This window comes from Orcinus orca, chromosome 14 (assembly GCF_937001465.1).
Source record: "Orcinus orca chromosome 14, mOrcOrc1.1, whole genome shotgun sequence".
Lineage (NCBI taxonomy): Eukaryota > Metazoa > Chordata > Mammalia > Artiodactyla > Delphinidae > Orcinus > Orcinus orca.
This window is the reverse complement of record NC_064572.1, coordinates 80568805-80585149: the sequence shown is the minus strand read 5'-3', so window position 1 is coordinate 80585149 and position 16345 is coordinate 80568805. Positions and strand designations below refer to the sequence as shown.

At 44.7% G+C, this 16345-nt stretch overlaps 1 protein-coding gene across 20 annotated transcripts in view; it reads left to right on the top strand.

Moving 5' to 3' along the window:
• FGFR2 (fibroblast growth factor receptor 2) overlaps positions 1-9993 on the top strand; it is a 104356-nt gene extending 94363 nt beyond the window's left edge. For 15 of the 20 annotated variants that reach the window (XM_049696483.1, XM_049696494.1, XM_033420881.2 and 12 more), the window contains 5 exons: positions 977-1099; positions 1649-1719; positions 3380-3517; positions 5205-5310; positions 8315-9993. In XM_049696483.1, the coding sequence (XP_049552440.1) occupies positions 977-1099; positions 1649-1719; positions 3380-3517; positions 5205-5310; positions 8315-8479 (603 nt within the window). In that variant the 3' untranslated portion in view covers positions 8480-9993. Of the gene's footprint in view, positions 1-976; positions 1100-1648; positions 1720-3379; positions 3518-5204; positions 5311-8222 lie in introns of all 20 variants that reach the window. The other 5 variants (XM_049696496.1, XM_033420877.2, XM_049696486.1 and 2 more) reach the window with 4 other exon arrangements.
• Positions 9994-16345: the final 6352 nt, after the last annotated feature.

Genomic DNA, 16345 nt, shown 5'->3' with positions numbered 1-16345 from the left:
CCTGAACTAAGGGCTTAGCAGTGGGAACGGAGCCGGGTGGACAAATTGGAGAGGCATTTGGGGGTTGAAATCAAAAGAACTTGGGAGGAGTGTGTAAAGAATTCTGCTGTATATATCTCAGGTGTATACGAAAAAGACCAAGAAAATGAGAATAGAGTAGAGACCTTGAATTTAAAGGTGCCAAAGGGATGTCAATGTGGAAATGTCCTATTGAAAATGAGAATCTGGATCCCAGGAGAGAGGTCAGGTTAGAGATAGGGATTTGCAGATCTTCTGTATGTATCTAAGAATGGAAGCCATGTGGATATGTGGAAATATACAAAAGTAATGGGACAGGTCCTCTATTTTGAGGGAGAGAGAAGCTAAAGCCAAGGAATCTGAGGGATCGGGGAGAGAGAAAGAGTGAGCTAAGAGAAGGGATGGGTTTAGAACTCAGCGGGGGGACAATTTCAAAAATGAGCAAGAAAGCAGAAGTGTCCAGAACTGCAGAGGGGGAATAATTGTGGCATTAAAAGAGGTCATTTAGGGCTTCCCTGGTGGCGCAGTGGTTGAGAGTCCGCCTGCCGATGCAGGGGGCGCGGGTTCGTGCCCCGGTCCGGGAAGATCCCACATGCCGCGGAGCGGCTGGGCCTGTGAGCCATGGCCGCTGAGCCTGCGCGTCCGGAGCCTGTGCTCCGCAACGGGAGAGGCCACAGCAGTGAGAGGCCCACGTACCGCAAAAAAAAGAAAAAAAAAAAAAAGAGGTCATTTAGCTGTTCATAATACGAAGGATACCAGTCAGCTGCAGATAAAAGGGCATGTGTTTCCTTATCTACCTTTGCTCTTTGAAATAGTTGGGGCCTTGTTCTTTTATTTTAATTAGAAAAGAAATACCAATTTTTGATGTAAGATGTATTTTCTCTCTGCATCATAAGAAGCGCGTATGTTACCTTTTTATTCTTGTAGCGTTTTGAAATGCGTTCTTTGTCGATTTCAGTGCATTCATCGAGATTTAGCTGCCAGAAATGTTTTGGTAACAGAAAACAATGTGATGAAAATAGCTGACTTCGGACTGGCCAGAGATATCAACAATATAGACTACTACAAAAAGACCACAAACGTAAGTTGTGGCAGTGATGAAGTGGGAAGGGGTGGAGAGGTGGCACGGGATGTTCCAGGTGAGAGATGTTGCTCAGAGCTAGAAGGACCAATGCCTTTTTACTCCTGTTCTTCTGCCTTACTCTTTATGAACTTCTCAGTAAGCAAGTTTAGACTACAGTTAAGATACTCTTGGTAAATGTGAACCAGTCTTATATACAGAGTAGTCAGCAGCAAGAACCTTCGTAAGGCTCCTTGTCAAGACCTTTCCTAGCAAAGGTTAGAGCCTGGGAGTTTCTGGGTTAATTTTCACCTAGGAGTTGGTCAGGGCCTGCTAGGGAGATAGATGATGATGAGAACCCAAGGACACGACATTTTATTCACGTGTCCAAATCTGTGCATCTCTCACGCTCTGTGTAGTCCCAGTTGGAGCTTATTTCTGCGCTAATGACTGTCCAGCAAAAACCATTAGAGTGTCAGCTCTTAAGATAAACAGGGCACAGCCCGGTTGAACCTGCTAAAATGAATCGGTTTCAATATATTGGTTTTTACATTTCTTCTACACTTGCAGGGCCGACTTCCAGTCAAGTGGATGGCTCCCGAAGCCCTTTTCGATAGAGTGTACACCCATCAGAGTGATGTGTAAGTAATTCCCTTGTCTCTGCCTTTTCCCTCGGGCTGAGCTGTAAAAATCTCATACATTCTTTGCCTTCCTTCATTCTTTGGTCCCCGCTGCATTTCACACATGCAGAGAAGGTGCAGGAGCTGGCCTTAGAAAGGATGGATTTTATGGTAGGCTGGTAACCAATGCTCTGTTACTAATCTGCCCGGCTTCAAAGCGCACAGGAGGTGGAACCGCTAACCTGCTCCTGCCAGAGCGGAAGTTCTCCCCCTTGAACTAATTCACGGATGTGCAAGTACAAAGCTGCTATCTAATTTGCCAAGCTGTTGGCATGTTCTTCGCGCCCTTAAACCTTTCCTACTTGAGAGTAGTTTGTCATGTTTTCCCCATCCTAGGTTTGTCCTCACAGGGGAAAGCTGGTTGGGACACGGTCCACTAGGATGATCTCGACAGGGCCCGCTCCCTGTTTATCCTTTGAAAAAATTCTGATCTCGTCGTAGCATCCTTGATAATGTTACAGAAATAGAGTGCAAACTATACAGTATTTCTATTGTGATACACTTAAAACTATTATTAGGGCCAGGCTCCAACTGGTATTTTCGAATTCCAGCTTTGGAAATGTGGTCGAAAGATGTTACCATTGTGAGAAACTGGGTGAAAGGTACAGAGGATCTCTCTCTGTTCTATTTTTTGCAAGTTCCTATGAATTAAAAAATCAGTTGAGCTATTCTTGTTTGTGTGGGTGGGAAGATTTCTGGGGCAGGCATGGATCCCATGCTATAGCCACTGGTCCTCTTCAGCAGTCCTAGAAGGAAAGTGTTACGATTCCCGGTTCTGCAGTGAGCACACGGCCTGGATTGTGCTGCTCTTCTCGCTCTGCACAAAACCAAAGGCGGTTTCATTTCTGAAACTCAACAGAATCAGTGAGGGTGTATTTCCAGTGACATAGATAGTTGCAGGATTCTCGGCCTGATCAGCTCAGGAACTGTGAGTCTCTTGAACAAGGCTGCGGATCCAACTGTGTGTCTCTGCACGGTCAGGTATAAATTGTGCCCCGTGAGATGTTTTCGCTTTCTTTCGTATGAAGTTTGTCTGGGGCACAGGGCTCCTCCATCCTAATCCCAGCCCGGCGCTAACTCCCTTCATGACCTTAGTAATTCGGAAAACTTCTGTGCCCTCAGATGGTCCACTGGCCACCTTGGGCAGCTGTTACCTCTCAGAATTAGCATGCTGGCCTTATTCTGTCAACTGCTCATACTGTAGGTCACAGCCCTGGGGTCAGGCACATAGGCCGGCGGCAGAGCTGGACAGGAGCATAAAGGGCTTTGCAGTTTCGAAGTTCATGTTTATAACACTTGCCTTAAGACAGAGAGTTTTATTTGAGAATGATGGAAGGAGGAAAAAAGACCCCAATCTCCACCCTCCCCTCTGCCCCCCAAAAGAGTGGTGGTTTACGTATCACTTGTCTGTTGATGGAAAATTCCATCGGAATAGCCTCTCGTTGTCATCCGGGGATGCTCTTTGGGGGCAGGAAGGGGCAAGTTGGATGAACTGTAGGAGGGCCCCGGTCAGTTGTCTTTGAATGTAAGAAGTAAGTGGGCGTTAATTTTCTTAACTGGGCGTGATTAGGTTTCTGTGATTGAGATGCATTACTAATGCCGCTTTCTCCCTTCTTTGCAGCTGGTCCTTCGGGGTGTTAATGTGGGAGATCTTCACTTTAGGGGGCTCGCCCTACCCAGGGATTCCCGTGGAGGAACTTTTTAAGCTGCTTAAGGAAGGGCACAGGATGGATAAGCCGGCAAACTGCACCAATGAACTGTAAGGGCCGTCGTCTCTCCCGATGCCCCAGGAGCCCCTGCCCGCCAGTGATGCTTCTCCTGGATGCTTTGGTTTTCTAAGGCCCCTGGTTTTTTAAACATGTCCTAAGAAGAAGAATTGCTGAAACTTTCTGGGCCCAATCCTGGAACTGAGATAGAGAGCTCCATGGACAGCCCTGACTGTCCAAAAGAAAGAGCATCCTTCTGAGGTGTATGGAACGAGCTTTAAACCACAGAGGGTGTCGGGCTGCCCGGCCGAGGGCTCCTGACTTCACACAGCGAGCCCGGTGATCTTCCTGGGCCACTGTACTGTGCCTTGCTGTTGTCAAAGTGACAGGAAGGTACATCAGGCTTCCCACATACACAAGCTCAAAAGCCCTGGGGCTGCCCCCTTTCCTCATGGGCTGTGCCTGGCCCCTGCACGGCGAGTAGTGGAGAATGGGTGCTTCTGCAGCCTCTTTGTGACCATTGAAAATTGCTATTATAGATGGACCTCAACCACATTCCTCAGGGCGAATGAACTAGCATCTGGTTACCTCTATTTTACCCATATTTTAGTGCAGAGAATTAAAAACTTGTCCAGGTGCCATCCTTAGAGTACCCGATCTGACTCTAAAACCATGAGCTGGTTTCTAGCAAAACCTACCCCGCACTTTAAGTGGAATTACACTGTGTTGGTGACATGGGTCTTGCACAGTAATGTCAGTGCTTTATAAAGGAGTCTCTCCTTCCAACCCTCAGAATTGACTAAGAAGAGGGATTGTCCCAGAGACCGCGGTCTCTTGGGTATCGTTTCACGGGATTTTATATCAGTCATCCCATGAGTGCTTTTCGGTGTACAGTGGACATCTGATGAATGGCCACATTTTATAGTATGTTATATAAAGGCATTTATTTATTTATTTATTTATTTTAACATCTTTATTGGAGTATAATTGCTTTACAATGGTGTGTTAGTTTCTGCTTTATAACAGAGTGAATCAGCTATACATAAACATATATCCCCATATCCCCTCCCTCTTGCGTTTTATTGTGTTCCTTGTCATTCCTGGTGCTTTTGCTGCCTTAGAGGGTCTGTCAGAACCCATCCTCAAGATAAGGCCTGGGAACCTAGGCCTATCCAAGAGTTAATCAGGAAGTGAAGGTACAGCCCAGTGACAGCAGATTAATTCATAAGAACCTTGCCTTAAAGTTGTAGTTTTCAAACTTCAGTTTTTTAAAACTGAGGAACCTTTGTTCAGAGTGTCAGGCAGATAACAGTAGAGCAGCTTTGGTCCAGGCAGGGGTGTGTGGGGAGGGAAGACCGGATTCCCGCCTGCTCCTCTAGGGCTCTTCCCACAGTGTGCAAAAGTGCCGTGGAAATGTGATACCCTACTATAAGTCACTGCCACAGGGATACCAGAAGTCAGCCGTGAAAACTCATGGAAGTGTCTCTTTTGATGGCATATATACCTTCCTAAAACGTTTTGGTGAACGTGATGTTTTTGTAAATCCAAGTGCCTTTCAGAGGAATCAAGCAGTGCCTCTTTTGGCAAAGTGGATCCCACCCCCTAATTTAGCTGCTAGGGAACTTCTGACACATTTTCGTAATTGAGGACATCTCTCCATATTGACTATTAAGACTGGCTTATAGCCATGCCCCCTAGTACTTAGGGATTTAATTCACCAAGGAAACCCATCTCTTCCAGGTATATGATGATGAGAGACTGTTGGCATGCGGTGCCCTCACAGAGACCCACCTTCAAGCAGTTGGTAGAAGACTTGGATCGAATTCTCACACTCACAACCAACGAGGTAAGAACCTCCTTCCAGAAGCCCAGGGTCCTTGCTTGGAAGACCAGCACAGTTTTTGAAATGTAGCCTCCCCTGTTGGACTCTGGGGTATAGTTTATCCTTGTTCCACAGGGGTCAGACAGAGTGAACCTAAGTGTTCCTCCCAAATCCTGACTTTTCTCAGAACTACATCTTGAGAGTTCTGTCTCACAAAACCAGAGGCAGAGGACCCCACCTGAGGCTGCCCCTCACTGTGGCATGTGGGTGGTGGGTCCAGGGTGCGTATATGTAGGGGGATGGGGAGAGGAAAGAAATGTCCGACTGCAGTGTTTGGGTTTGCGTGGGAAGGAGCTGGGGTTTCTGTGCTGGTTGGATTCCTTGCCCTGGTCATTAGGGTGAGGGCTGCTGATGGTCCATTACTGATGAGCTTGATGGGATGCATTGAAGTTGTGCCATTCCAGCTTCTACATGACACATTCCAGCTTCTATATAATGATGTGACCCTGCCTGGTCACAGCACAGAGTTTCCTTTAATGAGTGACTTACAGGATCTTTAAGTGAAAATTCATACCTTTTGTTAAAATATTTATTTTCTAGAAAATATTTATAATCTATACCAACAAAAGAAACCCTTTTTTGTCACTCATTGTCCACACTCGGCCATGTCAGTGGCTGCTTCACCATAAGGAGAGAGTCATCTCTGGTTGTGGGAACAAAGTGGTCTGAGCAGGAAAGATGATAAACCCATCAAGGCCAGAAAAACCCCACAATAGGGAGAACTTATTAGTGAATGAATTAGAGATATTTAATGAGGATGTAGAACAGTGTTCCTCCAAACAGTGGGAGGGGGGGGGAGAAAAACCCTACAATTGTCTTAATAACAGCAAAAAAAGGTTAAAATTGCCTAAATATTTTAGAAGGAAAAGAATACCTTTATTTTAAAATAATGCACTTAATAGTTTCAGACTGATTTTTTAAAAAAATAATCAAATATTGTGATTTGAAGCCTCAAGCCAGCAATATTATCTGTGCGTCTGACTGTAGCTGATAAAGGGAGAGATTGCATTTAAATGAATACAGCTGACCTTCAGAAGTTGAAAGGAACAGTTCAAGGGAAAAAAAAAAAAAACACCAACTTTCTTCTCCTGCCAAAATTGTTGTTTCTAGTATAAGTTCCTTTAACCCTAGACTTGGAATCCACTGATACCCCTAGTTTTTTTTCTTTTTTCCCTATCAGATCTGAACATTTATGGCTTCAGTTAGAAACTGGGAAAGCACTAAAGTTCCATTTTAATGATCCTGTGTCCGTGCTCTATGCTGTTTATTTATATATTTACATTAAAAGTGGGCCCATTTTCACCCTGAAATTTACATCTAGCATCCTAAAATTAAAAAGCAGAATGCCATATTGTCTAACGGATATAAAAATCGAAGTTTCTTTCCTTCTGAAAATCATTACCATATGCTGGAGAAAATTGGTTCCATTTAGGACAAAATTTCATTTTTATCATTGTAAGCAAAAAAGTTCTCTTTTGATGTGGTGGGCGTGTTTGTTTCCAGTTGTGCAGTTCCTCCTGATGTTGTTGGAACTGACACATCCCCCATTCTTGGATGGGGACTCTTTTTCTTGCCAAACCTGGTGATGAATTACAGGGGTGGTTTGGGTTTTGTTGTTTTTTTTTTTTTTTTGTCTTTTAAAATGTATAGTCGCCAACATTCTGTGGGCTCTTTTCTGATAACACTGAGGCTGGTTGTGCTGTGGTCTGCACTTTTTGCCCCCCTTCAGCAAAACCATGTGTCATAGTATTCTCCTTGGCTTTTGGGGGTGTGAGCAGAAGCACCCCAACATGCTAGCCCAGTTGAGGCAGTGATGCCCAGAAGTTCCCCAGTTTAGAAATCTTTTCATACTTTGCAGACCTTTGCTGTCAAGGACCAGACAGTCAACTTTCAGCTTTATGGGTTTCTTTGTGGGTTTCTGTAGCAACCACTCAACTCTGCCATTGTAGCAGGAAAGCATCCACGGACGATGTGTAAATGAATATGTCTGTGCTTAGATAAAACTAGATGGACCCTAAAATTTAAATTTAATGTGAATTTTGTTATTTTACATAGTTTTAATACCATGAGATGTTATTCTTCTTTTGATTTTTTTCCCAACCATTTCAAAATGTTAAAAAACCGTTCTTAGCTCACGGGCCACGCAAGAGCAGGCAGTAAGCTCTCACCCTGTCTCAAGTCGGAAGCAATGTTATCTGGGGGCCATCGGGTGGGCTTTCTGACAGCAACACCGATGGATACTTCGGGGAGCAGAAGAGCCCTTTTTGAATTTCAAACCTTCAAAACGTTAAAACGCAACCTGCATTTTCCTAAACTGTTCTCCAACAGTCCATTGTGGGTGTAACAAACACGAGTATATCCAAGCCTTTTTTGAACCTGTTTACATTTTCAACTCAGAGAGCTTCTGAGAGTAATGAATTGCATCTGTGAAATTACCTGCTGAATGAAGACATATTCCCCTTAAATTATCCTGGAAACTACAATAGTAAAATGTAATTCGTGAAATAAATATTCATGGTCTCAGCTATGGAAAGGGGTCCCGGGCATCCACAACATCTTCTGTTTTTTCCATTTTGCTGGGTGCGGATTTGAACCGTGTGGTCTAACAAGCAGGTCCTTGGGTCTGTGCCCGTCGAGGTGACTGCTCAGCTGGGTGTTAACATTCCCTACTTGCCGATAGTTCATTTGAGATGGCTTGAGAAGAAAAGTGAAGGGCAGCCTAGAGGAGATAAAGTTGGGGTCTCAAGGTGGTCTTTGTGGAAGCCGGGGTGGGCAGGTCTCAACCTGCTGGGGGTGCCCCCATGTTGTCCCAACTCCCATATCAACGTCTCAAGAGCCTGCGTTTGAAATAAAAGTCTTCTCTTCGCTTCTTTCAGGAATACTTGGACCTCTGTCAGCCTCTCGAACCGTATTCACCTTGTTATCCTGACCCGAGATGAAATAAAACGTCTCTCTTCCCTTCTTTCAGGAATACTTGGACCTCAGTCAGCCTCTTGAACAGTATTCACCTAGTTACCCTGACACAAGGAGTTCTTGCTCTTCGGGAGATGATTCTGTTTTCTCTCCGGACCCCATGCCTTACGAACCCTGTCTTCCTCAGTATCCACATAGAAACGGCAGTGTTAAAACATGAATGGGCTTGTCCCCCGTCCGCAAACAGGGCGGCACCAGGAACCTAGCTGTACTGAGCAGGGAGGCCCTGCCTCTGGGAGCCTGTTGTCTTGGCTTGTGTGTGTATATGCATCAGAGGAGTAAATAATTGGAAAAGTAATCAGCACACGTGTAAAGAATTTGTAATCTTCACCAGGAGAAGAAGAATGTTTCTGGGGCAGTGGACTGCCATGGGCCATAACGTTCTGATGACCCACTGTGGGTACTGGCTGTGGACCAGCCAGACTCAAGGCAAACATGCATTCTGCATTTCTTGTGAATTTTGTAATAAATGGAGAAAATATATGTCAGCACATACTTATAGAGCACAATTGCAGTATATAGGTGCTGGGTGTATGTAAATATATTCAAATTATGTATAAATATATATTATATATTTACAAGGAATTATTTTTTGTATTGATTTTAAATGGATGTCCCAATGCACCTAGAGAATTGGTCTCTCTCTCTTTTTTTTTTAAATAGCTATTTGCTAAATGCTGTTCTTACACAGAATTTCTTAATTTTCACCGAGCAGAGGTGGAAAAGTACTTTTGCTTTCAGGGAAAATGGTGTAACATTAATTTATTAATGAATTGGTAATATACAAAACAATTGTTTATAGTTTTTTTGGCTTTTTTTGGTAATTTAAGTGACATTTCTATGCCGGCAGCGCATCAGACTAGCTAACCTTTTGCTTGGACTTAACTAGTTATCAGATCCTTTGAAAAGAAATATTCACAAACTAGGACTGATTTGGGGAAAATGAAGTTTTGATTTATTTGTGTTTCAACTCTGCTGTCAGATGATTGTTCTTAAACCACCTAAATGCCCATGTTAAAAAGAACTCGTTAATAAGAAGGCGTTTTGTTTTGGTGCAGCTCTGTCTTTGGGCCCATAAACGTTTAACTGGGCTCGCCAAGACAAATGGTACCACCGTTCTCTTAAAAAGATGCCTTAGTCCATTCCTCAAGGAGGGCCCTTCGTTGAGATGCTAGCAGAGTGTTCTGCTCTCCGGCAGCTGGCCTTCTGCCCCTGAGTTGCACGTTGATCAGATTAGCCTGTATTCTTTGGCGAATCTTCATAATGGCTTCCAGATTCATTGGCGACAGAGAAGCCTTTTAGAATCTTCATGTCCCATCGAAGAAAATGGAAACACCGAGTTGTTCTGCTGATAGTTTGGGGGATCCTTCCACCTTTTTAAGGAATTGCTTCCGCCTAGCAGGACCTCACCAAAAGAATCCCACGTAATGCCAACGTCAGAATACTGCCACGCTGTCCATTCTATATGAAAGTGCTGTGTTTTGCTTTCGAAACACCTACTCACTCTGCTGTAGCCATGCAGCATGAATGGAGATGACACTGATTTTTAACGTGCTATGAAATTGGAGAAAGTATTTAATAAAGCCTGTTAATTTTTATACTGACAATAAAAATGTTTCTACAGATATTAATGTTAACAAGACAAAATAAATGTCACGCAGCTTATTTTTTTAATACTCGTGTCTTACCAAATGGTTTCCCGTGTTCGGAGGTGCCGACGCATGCTGTGTGGTGCGATTGTGCGGAAGGAAGGCAGAGCTGGGGGGGGTCTGTTCTTTGCTACAAACGGTGTCTTGTCAGAGGGGTTGTCCGTGACCAGCAGTACCTGCAACAGGTGGGTCCAATGGAAAATCAGAAGAGGCTGGTTCAAGTCCTGGCTCCGTTGCTCCCTGGGACCCCAGGGGAGTCCGTGTTCCTTTCTGGGCCCCATCCGCTCCCAGAGGAGCACGTGAATGGCATCAGAGGGAGCTCTGCAAACGGGCAGCTGTTCTAAGGCTGGGAGGTATTGAGAGGGGAGATAGAAGGTCTGGTTACTGGGCACCTTGAAATCTTTTAGGCTGCCTTCCTCATGATGTAGAATTTGCTTCAAAATCTCAAAAAGACAACTTGAACAAACTTTCAAAATAATTTTACTTATTTCCATGCCACCCAGAATCTGAAGAGGGAAAGGGCTTTTTTGGCCTCTTAACAAATGTGAATCTGTGACTCTTACGGCTTCATTATATTCGCTTGCCAGCCTCAACCCCAGGAAAAGGAGACAAAAACAATCCGGCTTCTGAACTTCAGCCGCGCTCTCAGAACCTTCTGGGGCTGTTGGTGGTTAAAAAGTGCCGTCCTTGGCCAGAACTCAACTTTTCAGTTCAGAATAAAATAAATATTTCTCGGGCTTCCCTGGTGGCCCAGTGGTTGAGAGTCCGCCTGCCGATGCAGGGGACACGGGTTCGTGCCCCGGTCCGGGAAGATCCCACATGCTGCGGAGCGGCTGGGCCCGTGAGCCATGGCCGCTGAGCCTGTGCGTCCGGAGCCTGTGCTCCGCAGCGGGAGAGGCCACAACAGTGAGAGGCCAGCATACCACAAATAAATAAATAAATAAAATAATAAATAAATAAATATTTCTCCCGGGGGGGAAAAAAAAGGAGGCAGCATCTCTGTTCTGTTTGAGGCCATTAGTGGTAGAGTGAGGGTCTCACCAGCCAACTGAAGTGTGGCCTCAGCCCTAGTTGTGCATTTGCCAATCTCCTGTGCTATTTATTATCAGGACAGGGTTATAATCCCACCCAAAAGAATGGGATTTAAAAAATAAGATAACACGGGAATTCCCTGGTGGTCCAGTGCTTATTAGGACTCGGCACTTTCGCTGCCTTGACCCGGGTTCAATCCCTGGACGGGGAACCAACCCACAAGCTGCGTGGCACAGCCAAAAAAAAAAAAGATAACATCGTAAATCAAGTATACTTCAATAAAAAAATTAAACAAAAAAGGGAAAGCAGCCTTTAGTCACATGTGTTCAGGAAGATTATTCTGCAGCCCTCTGGCCATCTACACCAATGGGCTCCCCTTGGCCAGGCTGCGGGAAGGACTTGCTGGTTCTCCACATCCATGCAAATCCATGGTCCATCTTCTATACTTGTGAGACTGAAGGAGCAGGTTACGGCTTTTTACAATGTAAGCTATCTTGTAAATAGACAAGGTAGATTATACTCCTAGCTGTTGGCCCTTTTAGTTTTAGAATTAGATTTGTCATCAAGGGAACGAAGGTAATGTGGTCCATGAGAAGGACGGGAGCTACTTCTTTTTTGATACCTACCCCAAATAAACCGACACGGGCAAGGCTTGGTAAGAATCCTGGAGCATAAGGCTTCCCCCTGCCCCGCTTAGCTTAGCCCACCTCCCACCCTGAGACTTAAGGAAACAATGGGAATGAGTAGAAACACAGTGTGATTGTCATCGAGACATGAAGAACCAAAAGTCGCAGGCATCTTGGTGAGGAAGGAGGGGTTCCTGACGCTGCTGTCTCCGGCCCGGAAGCGGGGTGATTCGAGAGGCTGCTCAAGGTCTAGCTGGTGGCGAACTTGGAAAGGACGCGTGGATGGAGAAGCACGGTGGAGAAGTCAGGCCTTCAGGGGCGTTGGGTGGATTCCCTGAGAACCGGGTACCCTTTTCTCCTCTCAGCTTCTCCATCCCTTGTTACCTCAGGGAGCTCGCCTCCACCAGATGTTTTGGGAAGTTGCTTGATGCCACGCATAGGAAACTAAAACGTGCAGTTACAGTAAACTATCTGACAGACTTGAACAGCTGAGGATTGAGGAGCCAGGCCCCATTCTGCAAACAAGATGTTGGTCTGCTAGCTTGTACTGTATAATTGAGGCTCTAGGAGGGCTGGGTACAGAGACCACTATTACAGATCAGGAGCTTGAGGGTCTGCTTGAGGTTCCTAAGGGTCACATGGCTGGGAAATGGTCTAAGTAAACAAGGCTGCAGCCTTATGCCGTCCAGGAGGAAGACGATGGATGGTGGATTGGGAGGGAACTGGATTGGTTTATTTCTTATAGCTGGGTGATGTCGGGCAAGTCCTGGCTTCTTTCTGGACCTTCGTTTCCTCAGCCGTAAAACTGGTTATCACCAGTGTCGTGGTCTTACCATGAGGGCCGCCCGTAGGAGCTTAGCTCAGCTCTGGCAGGTGGTACTCTAATAAACAGTTTTCTCTTCCTGAGAACCTGTTTTTGTATATTTGTGATTTTTTAGTATATATTCACAAGATGGTGCAACCATTACCACCGTCCAGAACATTTTCCTCGCTCCAACAAGAAGGCCTGTCCCAGTTAGCAGTCGCTCCCCACTGCCCCCTTCTCCCAGCCCTGCAGCCACCCATCTGCTATTTGCCTGCTCTGGCCATCTCACATAAATGGAATCATACGTGGCCTTTTGTGTCTGGCTTCTTTCATTTCCATAATGTTTTCAAGGCTCGCTCGTGTTGTAGCGTATGTCAGTACTTCATTCCCTTTTTGTTGGCAAAGCATATTCCTTTGTGTGGATAGGTACACATTTTGCTTATCCATTCATCAGTTGCTGGGTATTTGGCTTGTTTCCTCTTTTTGGCTGTTACGAACAGTGCTGCTCTTAACATTTGTGTACAAGTCTTGCGCAGTCGTATGTTTTCGTTTTTCTTGGTTGTCTACCTAGCAGTGGGATTGCTGGGTCCTATGGTCACTCTGTGTTTAACCTTTGAGGAACTGCCAGACTGTTTTCCAAAACGGTTGCACTGTTTCGCATTCCCGTTAGTGTATGAGAGTTCCATTTTCTCTACATTCTTGCCAATACTTGTTCATACTTTTTATTATAGCCATCCTAGTGGGTGTAAAAGGTCTTCCTAAGATTTCAATAGCCGAGGAAATAAGACTTAGATCATGGATCAAGGTACATAATAGCTACTGGGTTTTCTAAAACAAGATATTTCAGTGAATTGGCTGGCTTTTGCACCTACAGACTGGCCAAGAGAGCTAAGAGGGCTCAGTGGAGCTTCACGGAGTGGAGGGCCTGAGAAATTGATCAATTCCATGTCTTTCCTCTTGACTGAGAAAGGAAGGAAGCACTAACGCGTGATGCAGAGGGACAGAGATTCCTTCTGGCTGGAATCCTTGAGTGCCTCTCTGCCCCATGTCCCCAGTTTTATAGCAAATAAAGTCTAGTGAGCTTGAGCAATCCCCTGGGACCGATTAATGCACCATTACTTATGTATGCACATTGGAGTCGTCCTTATCCAGCCTGCATTTTGATGTTATTTATTTTTTGATGTTTTTGAAGATGAAAGCGAAGTTTATCTTCTCTCACGTTTCATTCCTTGGAAGCCTTGAAATGACTTGGCTGGGCAAGGACTACAGAAGCCTTCCACGTCTTAAGTGACATTCTGGAATGGGGCCCCTCTGTGTCCTCTTTTCCTCAGGGTTTCCGGGGGTTTTGATGAAGCTGCCAAACACTGTTCCCATGTTGGCCACTGAAGCAGCCACACCAACTGTGGCAGCCCCAGCACCAATAAACTTGGCCGCTGCGTCGGTGTCCCAGGGGCTTCAAAATTGCCTCCAAGGCCTGTCTCACAGGTCACATGAGGTGCTACAGAAGACAGTGGATATGAGGACAGTCAGTGCCGATCATCTGGAAACTCCAGCAGCCCTTGCCATCCTCCTGGGACCTTTGAAATAAAAGGCAGTGGATTTCTTTTATTTGCAAAGTCGAATTCTAGGGTATGTAGTTTAGTGACGGAATTAGGCTTAAAATACGTTTGCAGGTAAGTAATCTGTCTCTCTTCCTGTGACTCAGGATACTGCCTTCTGTGGGGTTGTGTGTTCTTGAGTCTCTTTTTCCCTCTAATTCTTTAGTTGACGGCACTTAACTGAGTCTTGCCTGCATCGCTTACAAGTCAAAATCCTCAGCATAATGTACTTGGAAAGGGACAGATTTATGGATTTATAAATTAAGAATAAAGGAGGAAATGTTTTCTTGGTCTGTAAATGGCGTGACAAATGATCCCTTTCTCAAGTGAGAGTTGAATTCAGTGAGATTTTACTAAACACAGTGCCTGCTACATGGCACTCAAATATTAGCTATTCTTTTATTTATCTATCGATTGAGCAATCTAGATGTAGACAGACATAGATGTAGAGACAGATATAAAGAAAAATATATGTACATGTGTGTGTTTATAGTTGTCATTTTTACCGAAGAAACTTATTCATGAAATTGCTAGTTAATTGTGAATTTCACTAGGACCATGTCTCCCCCACTTTTGTGAACAAACAAACAAAAAAAATAAGTTTTAAGTCAGTGAAAATAATCAAAATTTTTTTAAATCATGAAATTATGTTTACAACAGTGAACCTGTTATGTTCCCCTTTTATTTTTTTTATTGAAGAATAGTTGATGTACAATGTTAATTATATTCCCCTTTTAAAACAAGCATTTGCTCATAAATACTGCCAGGCAATGCCCTGGATGAGCTTTAAGGGACGATTCAATGCTTTCAGGACTGTACCAGCCAAGCTGGTGAAGGGTTTACGTACCACAGTTAAAAAAAAAAAAAAAAAAGCAGGCCAGACCAAAAATGTAAAAGTTTGGAAGGGTTTTTTGCAAGGGAAGCTCCTCTCTGGCTCTGCATGTGATGTCGTTATAAGCATAAGCAAATCAAAACTGGTACCGTGACAAATGGAAATATCACATGGAAAAAATAGAGGAGGCCTGAAGCAGTGCTGTCCAAGGATTATGACTGTAAATTGTTCAGGGGCGGTCCCAATGAATCTTCGAGAGTTGTGAAGTTAGCGTAAGTTCCCACACAGGGTTGGAAATGTTGAAATAAGCTCTCTCCGTTCTGTGGGGAAGTTCATCAGGGAATCTGGCCGACTACAGGCATCTCTTATTGCTGCTAATCGTACTGTAGAAGTTTAAATGGGAGAAGATGGCCAGAGCCTTATTCAGAATAGGAGCTGCCTTTTTACATTGTTTTGTGAGTTGACTTGCTGCCTCTTCTGGAAAAAGGCTAAGTGTATCTGTGCATATACTAACACAGCAGGAGAGGAAATCAGAAACCTAGACTCCTTCCTGGCCTGGTCTTTATTCCCCATGAGACTAGCCCTTTGGTTGCTTCTAAGTGGATTTAGATTTAACCAAAATACAGAAGTTCCTGGTTCATTTTGGCCATCACCCCGTAGTAGCCAGAGCCGGGAATGAAAAAGGCAAAGACAAAACGTTAAACCAGAAACTGGCAGTGAAATGACTGGGGCCAGGGGTGTGGCTAGTGGGGGAGCTTGTCTCGCTCTCGTGCAGCACAGGGGTGGACAAACTATGGCCCACAGGCCAAATCTGGCAGCCCACCTGCTGTTTTGTACTGCTTGCAAGCTAACCATTTTTAAATGGTTGAAAGAAAATAATAAAGATGTATCTTGTGACATGTGAAAATTACATAACCCTCAAATTTCAGTGCCTATAAATAAAGTTTTATTGGCACACAGCCATGCTTATTCATTTATCTATTGTATATGGCCACTTCAGTGCATATTATATCGGAGAGCTGAGTAGTTTCAACAGAGACCAAATGGCCCACAAGTAAGGATATCTACTGTCTGTTACCCTTTACAAAAAAGTTGACGGACCCCTGGTTTAGATGATGATGTACCAGGTGGATGCCAGGCCCATGCAAGTGGCTTGTGGTCAAGGATAGTAGCAAATAACAAGGTTCTGAAATTGGGGGATGCGTTCAGGATCAGGGTCCACTTGAAAGGCCTGGGCAGGTGGGGATGAAAGTCATGAAAAATACCCTTTGGCCAAGTGGGATGTTTTGAGATCCTTTGGAGACAGTTAGCGGCCAACGTGATGTGTCAAGACAAGCCTTCCTGGCGCCGTTTCTCCCCTGGAGCGCCGTGTACCAGCATGCCCGGTACTCTTCCAAACAAGGTTGCCACAGACAGCCCCAAACCAAAGCCTAAATAAATAACGTGGTTCTTTCAGAAGCGGGGAAGGAGAGCGGTTGACATTC